Here is a 14101-nt window from a genome sequence, read left to right on the forward strand (position 1 = left end):
AAAAGGGATTATGGTAAAGTCGGGTTTCCCTGGTGGCTCAGATGGTAAAGAATCTGCCTGCAGTGCAGGAGATTGGGGTTTGATTCCTGGATGGGGAAGATTCCCTGGAGAAGGGAATGGCTACCCACTCCAGTATTCTTGCCTGGAGAATTTCATGGATGGAGGAGCCTGGTGGGCTGTAGTCCACCGGGTTGCAAAGAGTTGGACACAACCGAGCAACTAAATTTACTTTGATTCTTTAAATAGATGGATACTCAGAGAAAACACTTTTATTTATAGGAAAAATTTAAAACACCAGCTGGGTGTGTCTCCACATTCTTGGTTACAGGGCTAACACTGCTATGTAACTGTCCAAGGCCAGGATGGGGCACCCAGTCAGCACAGCTAGGGTGTGATCACTGAGTAGCGACAAGCACAGGTGAGCATACCTCCATCCCCTTGATCACAGCATCTCAGGGGAATGAGATCAACACCTGTTTGAGACAGCTCCTGGCCTTCTCTGGACCACCAACCCTGCCCTGAGGTGACCTGCATCTCCAGCAGCTCCAGGATTGAGGTGCACTGACCATTGAGAATAATAGTGAGCAGGGCTTTGGATGCACACCTCATTTCTGAGATTATGAGGCCAGAGTTCACACACCTGCTTGTGATCAAGTTCCTGAGCTAACCTTTCATATGAGTGACTATCAGAAAATTTTCTTTTCTATCTGCCCCATTGGCATGTCTCTCCAAGTAAAAAGAGAAGCAAAGTCTGAGATCTTGGGGCAAATGTGAGCAAACATATTGCACTGTTTTTTAACATGGGTGGATGCATACTATTACACATCCCATGTTTGTCATTAAAAGCAGAATATGTGGCTGAAAAGATTCTCTTAACTAATGTCCCTCAGTGCCCAAGAAGAGGGTTCACTTTGGGGCCAGACTGAGCAAAACAAATGCTGAATTACATGAGATGGCTTCAATTTGAGATGTCATATGAAATTTGTCAATTTCATATGACAACCAACATGCGTGTCTCAGTTGATAGCACATGATCCCTCTCAGAGGTCACCAGGAGTTCAGGGGTGGGAGGGCTGAGTGACTCCTAACTGTCCAAGCAGGCCTGGTGCCAGTGGCTGAAGGGAAAAGACACAATACTTACAAGAACTTTCCATTCGTCTTTGATCCTATCAGGACAATCTGCTCAGATTCATCCCGAGAGATTTTTCCATGGAACCAGGGCATTTTTTCATGAGCTGTGGTGGCGATCAGTTTCTCCAGCTGAGGTTTCTGGCTGATGATGGCCTGCTCAAGAGCTTGACCCTGTCACAAGGAGAGGAGATGGAGCCATAATAAGTGAAAGTGACAAGAAAGACACATGAAGCAGGTCCAATCTGGCCTAAGTCCTGAAAACGGTAAAATGAAATCACATCTGTTTGTTTGTTCATTCAATAAAGAAAGTTAATAGACCTTGTATGTTAAAGTATCTTCAAGTGTATAACTAAAAAATAGATTTTAGAATACAGAGGCTGGCCTTTGCAAAGACACATCGGGCTTTAGAAACCATCAGGAATAATCCATGAAGTCTAGAGAATGGGCCTCCTGCCCTCTCCCAATCAATCACCTCCTAGAACTGACTGTTTTATATTAGACCTTGATCATTTAATGATAATCTGGAAGACTTAAGATGTGTGCAAGCAAAGAGACGTGCTTTTTTCCTGTCTTCCCCTAAAAGGCTTCACACTAAGTGTTTACACATGCTGCTGCCTGTAACTGCAGATGTGGTCACAGAAAAAAGAGATAAATCTTGACAATGCAGAAATGACAACATGGAAAACAAGAATGAGAAGGAGGCTGACAGCTGGGTGAATTAACTTCCTAATCATACTTAGTAGCAGAGAAATAGATACCTATTATAGTAGTAAATGAAGAACACAAGTCGATGATTCAAAGTTATAAAAAGAACCAGAAGAAGTGAAAATAAAAACATAACCAACCCCTGAGGCGAGGGAAAAGATGAGGGGAGGTAGAAGAGAAGGTGAATCTGAACATTTTGTCATGCTTCATGATGGGAGGAAAAACAAAAGCAGTAATAGCTACATACAAAGGAGGTAACCGGTTCAAAGTTAGCAAAGGGCAAAAGCAACAGAGTGTGGAATACTACTCAGCCACAATAAAGAAGGGACCACTGACACATAACTGGCTCACAAATGTGTTATACTGGGTGTGAGCAACCAGTCTGAAAAGGCTACATGCTGTGTGAGTCCATTTGCATGACATTCTGGACAAGGCAAAACTATAGGGACAGAAATCAGGTAAGGGGTTGCCAGGGGCTGGAGTGGGGGGTGGTCCTGAGGGTGCTTGATGGGTGATGGACCTGTTGTGTATCTTGATTGGGGCTGGGGATGGGGCTACGTGATGTCACCTGTTTGTTAAAAAAAAAATCATAGAACTGTACACTCAAAAGGGATGAATTTTCATAGTGTGTAAATTATACCTCACTGATTAAAAGAGTAAAAGGATGGTCTAAGTCTTGGTGCCAGGGACCAGTTTCGTGGAACATAATTTGCCCACTGACCTCATGGGGGATGGTTTCTGGATGATTCAGTCACATTACAGTTATGGTGAGCTTTATTTCTGGTATTACCACAACAGCTCCACCTCAGATCATCAAGCACTGGATCCTGGAGGACCCCTGGTATAAATCATATCCAATAAATACTAGTGAAAACTATAGAATCCATCGTATTGGTCTGCAAGACTGAGTTCAGTGCAGAGCATATTATAGGAGTAAAGGAGTGAGTGGATAGAATCTTCAAAAAGCCTTTATTGTTATCCACCTGTATATATAAAAAGCATACATTCAAAAAGTGCAAGGAAATGGTTCAACACGTGAGTCCGATCAGAAGACTGTCAACCAGCCTGGAGCCTCCTGATACCAAGTGCTATGGAGAGTGTGTGGCGGGAATGTAAGTTGTCACAACCTCCGGGACCTTTTTGGATGACAATCTGTCATCACATCCAAATCCCTCACTGTGTTCAATCCAACCAGTTTGGGGTTACCCTGCTGATATTGATAAAAGGTTAGGAGAATGTTAGGGGGGGCACTGTTTATAAACAATGAAGGTGTCTACCAATATGTGCTAGTAAAATGAATTATAGTCCACAGGAGGGACTATCAGATGGCCAGTAAGGGGCTGATTTAGCTGTGTGCTTGTTGACATGGAAAATTCTGGAAGAGATGTTAGGAAGGGGTACAATCAAGTGCCAATCAGTGTGTTCAGTATGACCCTCTTAGGTAAATAAAAACAAGTATTTGCCCAGTGATCCTGCTTTGAAAGGGCCCAGCATGAATTGGGTGACAGTGGTTTCCTGTGGTGGAGAAACCCACATTGCTGGCACAAAGGGGCCCACCCTCTCAAGCGTGACCACAAAAGAGGAAAGGCTGCCTTCTTGGAGTGAGACATTTGGGGGCCCATGTTGATGACTAAGGAGAAGGTTGCTTATCTGAAGCACCACTGCATAGCTCTTATGCAACTGGGTGCCCGTGTGGAATTCCAGGGCCCCTGTGAGCAATAAGACCCTTCATCACACCTGCCAGAGGACTGCCCGCCACCCACCTGTAGGTTCCATGTCTGTTTCACGTATTCTCGGATGAGGTTCTCCTTCAAGTCCTCAAAGGGTCCAGTCTTGGGCTGCACCCCCGGCGGCCGGTTGAAGGGCTTCTTGAGGAGGCAGACGAGGCCATCCAGCTCCTGGGTGTGGTAGTGGCAGAGCTCGGCTGGACTGCCATGGGCCCGGCCACCCGTGATGGCATAGGTGCCATTCAGCTCCCTCTCGATGGTGTAGTGATGTGCCTTTCTGTCGTGTGCCACTGACAGGGCAAAGCCACCCAGGTAGTTGCGGCTCTGGCGCAGCAGGTAGAGCCCATCGCTCATGCCCCCCTGGACCAGGTAGTCTTCCGCCTCCTCCCGAGTGATGTTGCCGAAGAAGAAGGGCAGGTTGTTGGCGCCGTCACCCATGCCTGCGCCTTTCCTTCAGGTGTCCACCTGGCAAAACAGAGATCAGGCAGTGGTCAAGACCCGAATGGCAAGACATTGTTAGAGGACCCACCCTCCAGCCCTGGAGGAAAGTCCTCCAGTCAGCGGGATGCTCTTCCTTCTGGGACTTGGGTCTAGAGCCCGAGCTAATCTGCCCTCTTCCTTTCTGCCCACATAACCATTAGATTTTCAAACACATCCTCTCAATATTGAACCAAAAAACAGCATTGGACCAATGTGGCCACATCAAGCTCTCTGTCTCTCTTTTTTGTTGTTGTTGTTGTAAACAAAGAATTATAAGAGACAAACTAAAAGGAGAAGTTATCCTGCAAAATAAGACTCAGGAGCTCTCACTCCGGTCACCGGGACATAGGGACAGAACCCAGAGGAGTCCATTGCTCTCTGGAGATGGAGATGGCTGTCAAGACCACTCATGTTGGTCAGTTACGTGCAGTGAAGATGTTACTGGACTCCTTTTACGTAAACACTGAGGGACTACTGTGTCATATACTGTAGTTGGACCCCAGAGAGCTGAGCACTGGCCATGTTTATATATCACATCAAACCTTTGGGTGGGAGGTAGGACAGGCAAGCAGTTGCCCTGAGGCATGAAAAGTGTCATCCTCCTGAAACCCCAGGCCTCACTAACATGCAGACCCCTCCCTGCTCTCCTCCATACCACTTCCTGGCACCCACCTTGTACCAAACACATGGCTGATATTGAACACATCGTGTAGGTTCCACATTTGATAAAGACATCTGTCACAAAAAAGCTACCTCTTGCACTAAACAGACACACACTTCAGAAGAGAAATGTGAAGATGATTTGACAGGAAGATTGTTTGATCAGTTGTGGTTGTAGATGAGAAGAATCTAAATTACCAGTCTAAAAAGTATACAAAAGGGTAATCCAAAAGCGGCTTGTCGTCAATGGAAAAGTATCTAGATGACTACATCTGTACACTGAGAGAGCAAAGCACATACCCCTTCATGTTACACATGCACACACACGACACACTCAGAGACGCAGATACACAAACACCTGTACGCACACATGATTACATGAAACAGTTTCTTCTCAATAGGAATTACCTTAAAAGGACAATAAAACATAATACCTGCCTGGTAGAGGTAAAAATTTTCTCCAGGTAATATTGCCAAATCAATATTTCTCAGTGAGCACCTCCCCCTCTCCCCGAAAAAGAGATAGGTTTTATTATAATTTGGTTGTACAAATAATTTTCTTGCTTACTTCTCTTAATATTTGACTATCATTATTTTTTCTTTGTGGAAGTTTCTAAACATTCATTGCTCAGCAAGGTTTTGTTTTCTCTTAAAAGTACAGCTCATATTTTCTCTTAAGGCAAAGACATCTGCTATTAACCAAAAGCACTCTCTGGAAAGACAGTGAGTAGACATGTCTTTCCAGAACAATATTTCTCTTCTGCTTCTTTCTCCTTCTCAGGCTAAGTCTCCTTCACAGATGTCTGTGCCGTCTGTGTTACAACTTCAGCCCCCTCTCCACGGTGATGGCCCTCGCACTCCTTTCTCATGCTCTGCTCTGTTCTTGCAATGGGGCTTTCAGGTCCTCACCTGCCATGTGCTGTGGGCCCACCTGCCTTTCCAGCTCCTGTCCCCTGCAGCCCATCAGTTTTCCAGCTTCCATACGCCTGCACATCACCTGAACTCCGTTAAGAGCAGGGACCAGCCTCGCTGCAGTGCCAGCAATCTGGGTGATGTCGAAGCTGGCTCTGACTGCATCTGAGGCTGCGATTTCCAGGTACCTCTTGCCTACCTTCCAAAGCCCAGGCGTTACCCCAGCCAGGAACCCACAGCCTTTGAGAATACTTGTTTTTCTCTTGGGCTTGTTTTTCAAGTGGCTTTGGCAAGTGTTCTGTTTCTCTGTATCCCTTATACATGTATGTAAAATTGCTTCCGTCGTGTCCAATTCTTTGACACCCTCTGGATTGTAGCCCTCCAGGCTCCTCTGTCCATGGGATTCTCCAGGCAAGAATACTGGAGTGGGTTGCCATGCCCTCCTCCAGGGGATCTTCTTGACCCAGGGATTGAACCTACATCTCATGTTTCCAGCATTGGCAAGCATGTTATTTACCACTAGCGCCACCTGGGAAGCCCCCTGTATCTCTTCCCACTGGCTCTTTAACACATCTCCCCAACTGCACAGCTGTAAGCATCGCTGCCCTCCCCTTCCCCTCGAGGCTCTCCCCTCTTATTCCTGCTTCATCTGCCCCATATCCACACAGTTCCCTACAGCTCACCCTACCCGTCTCTTCCTGTCAGCTTCATTCCTAGCAGGCTCAGTCCACAGCCCATGGCTGCCCCCTCCTGTTTCCTGGCTCACACACTCCCTCTGCTTGGGTCACACACCATCTTGCACACCTGCCTCAGATGCACCCTTACTCTCAGCTGTTCCTACTTCTGGGGACTTTTTACAGAGCTGCCACCCAGCATTAGGCTCAACGAAAACCGTTAAGTCTTCAAAAACAATATTGTAAGTGTTAATAAGTATTTTTAATTTATATAAACCTTTAACCACTATCATTTTTAAAATTCATCAGTTTGCAACTAACATTTACATCAGTGCTGGCCTTCTGCTGCGAATCCCACATTGAAGTGAATGAATGTGACAAGACAGGAGACAGGCAGAAAGGCAGCCTGCCAGGCCCATCCTCCAGGCCCTAAGTGGGAGGCTCCTGAATGGCTCCGATGGAGCATGGCAGGTTCAGCCTCAGCAGGTGGCACTTCTCTGGCTTCCCTGGGAGAGCAAAGCCTGGCTGCCCTCAGTGTGAGCAGTGTCTGGCCGAGTAGCCTTTTTCTGATGGTGTGATTTCCTGTGCTAGAGGTGACACTGGGCGAGGGCCTGACGAAGATGCACTGGGCCGTTGCTCTCGGTGGTGGTTTTGACAGTAGAGATGGTTTATTGCAAGGACAGCTTAAGGAAGATTCTTGGGCTATTTAATTTGGAGGGTGAACAACATCTGTGATGCTCTTCTTATGCCTTCTTCAGACAGGTCCCACCAGCACCCACCTGACACCTTCTCCATAGCACAGGCTGTGGTGACGGGCGATGGTCACCTCAGCTGTAGCCACTGTGCCCAGAAGCTGCATCCCCACCCTGCTGTTCTCAGCCCTGCTCCTCAGACAGTAGCTCTCGTTCACTTTGCTAAAGCGGTACAGACAGCTCCTTCCCTGCTTCGATGCTCCCCTCTCCGCCTGCACTGTCTCACAGGCACTGCTTGAATCTATTTCCCTGGACCCCAGGGGAAATCTGTAGCTCAAACTCTGTTTAACACCCACTAGAATAATATGCCTTCCAGGGTAATAGGATAATATCCCTGGGGCTTCCCAGGTGGTGCAGTGGTAAAGAATCCATGCAGAAGGTGCAAGAGATGCGGGTTCTACCCCAGGGTGAGGAAGATCCACTTGAAGGAGAAAATGGCAACCAATTTCAGTCTTCTCGCCTGGGAAATTCCATGGACAGAGGAGCCTGGTGGGCTACAGCCCATGGGGCCACAAAGAGTCAAATACGACTGAGTAACTAAATAACAACAAGGGTAATATTCTCCTCGACAGTGCCTAGAACTTGCTACCTGTTTTTTGTCTATTTCAACTTTCCCAGTTATTTTTTGCCATGTGTGAAACCACTTTATTCTAAAGTTCAAAAATTGGGAAACGAAAAAGGCCATTGGTCTCCATGGACCAGGCCCTTCTGCTGCTGCTGCTGCTGCTGCTGCTAAGTCGCTTCAGTCGTGTCCAACTCTGTGCGACCCCATAGATGGCAGCCCATCAGGCTCCACTGTCCCTGGGATTCTCCAGGCAAGAACACTGGAGTGGGTTGTCATTTCCTTCTCCACCAGGCCCTTCAACTCCTCCCAAACACCCCCATCACCTCAGCTGGTGCATACCTGCATAGGTAGCTCTTGAGTAAGGTGAGGCTTCATGCTATTACCAGATGAGAGCCTCGAAACATTGCAGCACTGGGGAGAGTTGGATTGGGAGTTTGGGACTAGTGGATGCAAACTATTCTATGTAGAATGGATAAACAACAAGGCCCTATTGTATAGAATAGGGAACCATATTCAATGTCCTGTAGTAAACTATAATAAAAAAAGAAGATGAAAAAGAGTGTGTATATAAGTATAGCTGAATCACTTTGCTGTATACCTGAGGTTAATACGACATTGTAAATCAGCTACACTTCAACTTAAAGCAAAACCTCAAAACACTGCAGCATCACTGGCTCTTGGGGCTTTTTTATGAGACACATTCAAGGTGGATTTCACACCAAGAAAATGTTTTATAACATGAAATAATGTTTTGTGATTCCTGGGGTAGCCCATTCCTCTTCCCAGCTTAAGTTGCTCTCCAGAGCACATCTCCATGGGTGACAACCTTTTATTATGTGGTAATCTGCTATTGAAGACAGATTCTTGTCTTGGTCCTCCCACCAGAGTGCCAGCTCTGGGAGGTGAGAAGAGAAAGATTTTGTTCACTGCCCTGTCCTGATGCCTGGAACAGCTCCTGGTATACGGCAGGTGGTCAAACTATTTGTTGACTAATAGGCATTGTGACTTAAGTGGAGACTTAAGTGGAGAAGGCAATGGCACCCCACTCCAGTACTCTTGCCTGGAAAATCCCATGGATGGAGGAGCCTGGTAGGCTTCAGTCCATGGGGTCGCTGAGTCGGACATGACTGAGCGACTTCACTTTCACTTTTCACTTTCATGCATTGGAGAAGGAAATGGCAACCCACTCTAGTGTTCTTGCCTGGAGAATCCCAGGGACAGCAGAGCCTGGTAAGCTGCTGTCTATGAGGTCGCACAGAGTCGAACACGACTGACGTGACTTAGCAGCAGCAGCAGGCATTGTGATGTTGTTGCTGTTTAGTTGCTAAGTCATGTTCGACTATTTGTGACCCCATGGATTGTAGCACACCAGGCTCCTCTGTCTATGGGATTTCCCAAGCAAAAATACTGGAGTGAGTTGCCATTTCCTTTCCCAAGGGATCTTCCCAACCCAGGGATCAAACCTGTGTCTCCTGCATTGACAGGTGGATTCTTTACTGCTGAGCCACCAGGGAAGCCCCAGGTATTATAATGGGAAGAACAAGTCTGACTCCATATTGGATCTATTTCTCTTTAACCTTTGTATTCTGTTGCTTTGGCTTTGAGCAGTCTCTAAAAGGATGCTGCCTATAGCTTAAGTAAAAGTTGTGTCTGACTCTTTTTGACCCCATGGACTATACAGTCCATGGAATTCTCCAGGCTAGAATACTTGGCTGGGTAACCATTCCCTTCTCCAGGGGATTTCCCAACCCAGGGATTGAACCCAGGTCTTCCTCATTGCAGGCAGATTCTTTACCAGCTGAGCTACAAGGGAAGCCCAATAGCTTAATGTACACATAATAACCCACCTCTGGGAACCCTACCTCCCATGCCTGAACATTAAGCTAAAATATCTTTGGTTAGCTCACAGGAAATATCCTGACCTGGTCAACCTGTGAATGACTACAGGAAAGAAGAAATTAGCACACCCCCTGCAGTCTGACCGGAACCAAGAAATATTTGCAACAACTTAGCGCCAACTTCTTTTTATCTTCTCACCGCCCCGCTTTGCTCTAGAAGAGAAACTAGCATCCAAACCCCAGCAAGATGGGGACAGTACTCCACCATCTTCTCGGTCTGAATAAAGCTGCTATTCCTTGTCCCTACACCTCGTGCTCAACTTATTGGCCTGCGGTGTGGCGATCTCGGGCTTGGTAACCGTATGATTAAGTGAAAGCAGCTTTCAAAATAATGTGTCCAGAGTAATCCAGTTTTGCTTTTAAAAGGTTGTATGTATGAAAGTACATAATAATATACAGCTGGAGAGTGGGAAAGGAGAGAGAAGGTCTGAGGGGACGGTGGGGATGGAGGAAGGGCTGTGGCTGGGTTTACTGGCCTCTTCTGTATTTTCTGTCAAAGCGTCCACTCTGCCCCCTCCTCTTCTGCCTACCATCCTCTGCCTGGCCTTTACTCCATGCTCCATGAATCTACTCTCACCAGTGTCATCAATCTTTACATGGCCAAACTCAAGGTCATTCCGAGGGCCTTGTCCTTCCTGATCTCCTGTTAGCAGTGGGTGCTGCCCAGAACCCACACTTTAGTGGGTCAGTCCCTCTGCTTGGCCAACTCCTCCCCCAACCATGGCTCCTTCCTTTGCTTACTCTGCAGCCCCGTGTGGGGTCTTCATCTGCGTCTTCTCCCTGCATATGGCCCCCATGTGCCCATGGATCCCACATCCACCTCTCCTGGCTGAGCTTCTGAACTAAACACTGCTTATCTGATGCTTCCACTGAAAATCTAAAAGGCAACTCAACCTTCAGATGCCCAAAATGGGCTTTCAATTGCTCATGTATGGTCTCCCTGAGCCTCTCTTAATTAAGAAAATGACATTAACTCTAACCAGTTGCTCAGGACAAGACCCTAAAGACTCAGGATCCCTCCCTTTCACTCATCATGCATGTTTAATCCACTCACTTCTTGCTTCTGTTTAGTTGCTAAATCATGTCTAGCTCTTCTGAAACTCCATAGACTGTACCCTGGCAGGCTTCTCTGTCCACGGGATTGTCTACGTAAGAATACTGGAGTGGATTGCTGTGCCCTCATCCAGGGATCTTCCCAACCTAGGGATGGAACCTGCGTCTCCTGCTTTGGCAGATTCTTTACCACTGAGCCACCTGGGAAGCCCAATCTGCTAACTAGATGATCTTATTTGCAAAGCAGAAATAGAGACACAGATACAGATAACAAACATATGGATACAAAGGAGAAAAGAGAAGGCAAGATGAACTGGGAGATTGAGATTAACATATATATGCCACAATATATAAAACAGATATGTAATGAAAACCTACTGTATAGCTCAGGGAACTCTACTCAGGGTTCTGTGGTCACCTAAACAGGGAGGAAATCCAAAAAAGAAGAGATACATGTATACACATAGTTGATTCATTCTGCTATATGGTAGAAACTAACACAACATTATAAATCAACTATACTTCACTAAAAATTAATTAAGAAAAAGAACATCTTTTCTTTCAGATGGGTCCAGCCCACCCAGTAATGTGTCCCCTTGGGAAACAGTGAGCTTCATTCAAAGACCAAAGGGGCTCCATCAAGGACTGGGGTCTCCATCAAGGACTCTTGAAGGAAGTTGGACCAGTTGATCTCCAGGAAGCTCTCATCAGTTTTCCTCTAAAAGGTATCCCAAAGTCATGGCTTCTCTTTGTTTCCCTTGACATTCCCTGGGTGGAATGTTCATCAGCTCTCGCTCATGCGAATGCAAGTCTTACCTCGTCAGTTCCCCCTTCCGTCCGACCCTTCTTCTGGTCCACCGTGACGCCCCCCGCCAGCAGGCAGAAGCATCACCCTCTCTCAGACACATCCTCCTTCCCTGACCTTCAAAGTCTACTTGATTTGGCCCAAGCCCCTTCCTTCTCTTGCCCATTTGCCCATCTCACCCGTGCTCACCACATCCAGCCACGCCACCCTTCTTCCTGTCCTGGCCATGGCGCTTTCCCCCTGCACCCGCCCACCCCCTCCCACCACTGGCTGGTTTCCTCCTTCTCAAGCCTGTGGTCTCAGCTCATGTCACCTCCTCAGAGGGGTGATGCTGATGGCCGAGTCTAAGGTGGCTTCATGACCCCCTTTATCTTCATCTCCTGAAAAGGTTTATTTCCTGAATCCATTAACCACAAGCAGGCCCATGTATAATGTAAGCTCCGAGGTCCACAAACTGACCTGCAACCCCAACAGTTGACCCGCATCCTGAACACTTAGGGGCTTCCCAGGTGCTCACAAAATACCTAATAAAGGGAAATGCGTTGTTCACTCCTTTTTAGAGTTTCCACAGTGAATACATATTACTTTAGTATATAAACTCTCACTGTGCAGCTGCTGCTCTGCCCAGGTGGAGAGCATGGTGCCAGAGTGAGAGAACCTTGGAGAACACGCGTCCAACCTCTTTCAAGATCCACACAATTCCATTTTGCCCAAGACCCTCTTAAGGGTGTAGCTGGCTTTGTGACACCACGGCCGAGATCTAAACACACAAATGCACAGGTCCCTCTGGAGCTGCTGTCAGCGGCCCATAGACGTGGCCCTGGCTGGCCTCAGCTCCTGGTAGCCATACTGGGCTACTGGCAAGTGAAAAGCTGCCCTATCGCATGTGATCAAAGCACGTCCTTCACTCTCTATTTACATACTAAGAAGGCTGCATGTGCCCAACTCATACTCTTTTGATTGGTATCACCCATTTCCATCTGTCACCTCTCAATGCATCAGCACCATGCTTCTCAACCTCATACACTTGACATCTGGGCCAGATCATTCTCTGCTCTGGGGCTTCTTATCAACTATAGGCCGGGTAGCAGGAATCCTGGCCTTTGCCAGTAATGCCAACAGCTTTCTCCCATCCCCTAATCATGAAAACCATCTCCAGACACTGCCAAAAGTTCCCTGGACACAGTCCCCAAATGTCCCCTGACTGGAAGTCATTGTGTTAATCATTAGGTCTGCCCACAAATCTGCGTGTTCTTTCCATTGCTAGAGCATCTTCACCAATAAATTAGATAAATGAATATCCCACTCTCTCGTTTATTACCATGATCACTCTGAGCACAGGACAGGGAGGGGTGGAAAGGAACAGAGCCCTGTGGAGGTAAGTGTGCCTTGACTCTGAAGGTAGCAGAGTCAGGGGTGCAGAGCAGAGCCTGAGCGCCATACAGGCTGGCATCCCATCCCAGTTCCTGATTCCCAGGCCCGTTAGAGCCACAGTTCTGTACCTATGAAAGTGGTGGCAGTAGCACCAAAGTCACCGTAACTCACTACAGTCACAAAGGATGGTGCGGGGGCTGCCCATGGCAACTGGGACTCCATGAACGGAGGCTCTGAATAAAAAACAAAAGGAATGGTTCGTGGCAGGATGGTGAAGGGGGAGGTATGGGCAGCCCGCACTTGAAAGGACTGTGTGATGTGAGTGTGTATCTTTGTGTATGTGCATGTGCGCACACCACCCGCAACAGACATTCTCACACAAGGATGAGCAAAGCTCGAATTGAACCACAGACAATGATTCCTTACTTTAAATCCTGCCTAATCAGCTAAGGCTTCATCCTGCATTCAACGCCCTCGGAGGAGTTATCTCTAGAATAGAGACTATTTCATCACTGGGCTTTGATTCTGGCTGCCTCACCTAAGGAGCCCCATCAGCAGCCCCGCCTTGAGCCTACAGAAACGGATTCCTGGGATAGATGATGAACCCCTGGAATCCAACGAGCATCCTCCTGACTGTCTCGTTCCATTTCAGCAGCACTGTGCTCTGCACTTCTGACATGTTACAGTCTTCCCTTCCAACTAACCTCTCAAAGTCCATTTTCCCCAGTTCCAGCGCCAAGGCTGCCTGCACAACCTTTGCCCTTTACAATGCAATTAGCTTGGAAAATATCACTTGTGTAGTTCTAGCTTATCATACAGCAGTTTCATAGATTAAGAGGAATAGCCCATGCTTGTCATCATGAACACAATGTCTCAGATAAGATTAGCAAAGTTAAAAGAAAAAGTCACCCTTCTAGGAGCAGCCTGCGTGCAAGGTTAGGTACAGCCGCTCACACCCAGGATAGCAGCTACAAAAGCTGTTTAGAACCTACAACTCAGGTGGAAGGAAATTTTTTCCCTAGCAGAGAACACTCGGAGTGAATTCAGCATGAGAAAGGAGGGCTGGGATCTGCACGCTCATCCACCTCAGCTTTTAAAACCTATTTTTTCCTTGTCTGCATCTTGAAAGCCATTAGAATAGATATTTCATAAGTGTCAGTGTGTTTCTGTATTGTTTCCTGTTGCCTAGAACAGAAAGTGTTAGTCACTCAGTTGTGTCTGACTCTTTGTGACCCCATGGACTGTAGCCCACCAGGATCCTTGGTCCATGGAATTCTCCATACAAGAATACTAGAGTGGGTTTTGCTTGCCACTAGAGGGATCTTTCCAGGGATCCTTCCAACCCAGGGATCAAACCTGAGTCTT

General features: G+C 47.1%; 1 protein-coding gene across 5 annotated transcripts in view; it reads right to left on the reverse strand.

The window, feature by feature from the left end:
- SYK (spleen associated tyrosine kinase) overlaps positions 1-14101 on the reverse strand; it is a 108046-nt gene that overhangs the window by 53815 nt on the left and 40130 nt on the right. For 4 of the 5 annotated variants that reach the window (XM_005210435.5, XM_059889078.1, XM_059889080.1 and 1 more), the window contains 2 exons: positions 3600-4028; positions 1142-1302 (listed from right to left, as the gene is read on the reverse strand). In XM_005210435.5, coding sequence (XP_005210492.1) covers positions 1142-1302; positions 3600-4001 — 563 coding nt within the window. In that variant the 5' untranslated portion in view covers positions 4002-4028. Of the gene's footprint in view, positions 1-1141; positions 1303-3599; positions 4029-10935; positions 11515-14101 lie in introns of those variants that run through there. The other variant, XM_059889079.1, reaches the window with a different exon arrangement.

The sequence above is a fragment of the Bos taurus genome, chromosome 8, assembly GCF_002263795.3.
Source record: "Bos taurus isolate L1 Dominette 01449 registration number 42190680 breed Hereford chromosome 8, ARS-UCD2.0, whole genome shotgun sequence".
In the NCBI taxonomy this organism is placed as follows: Eukaryota; Metazoa; Chordata; class Mammalia; order Artiodactyla; family Bovidae; genus Bos; species Bos taurus.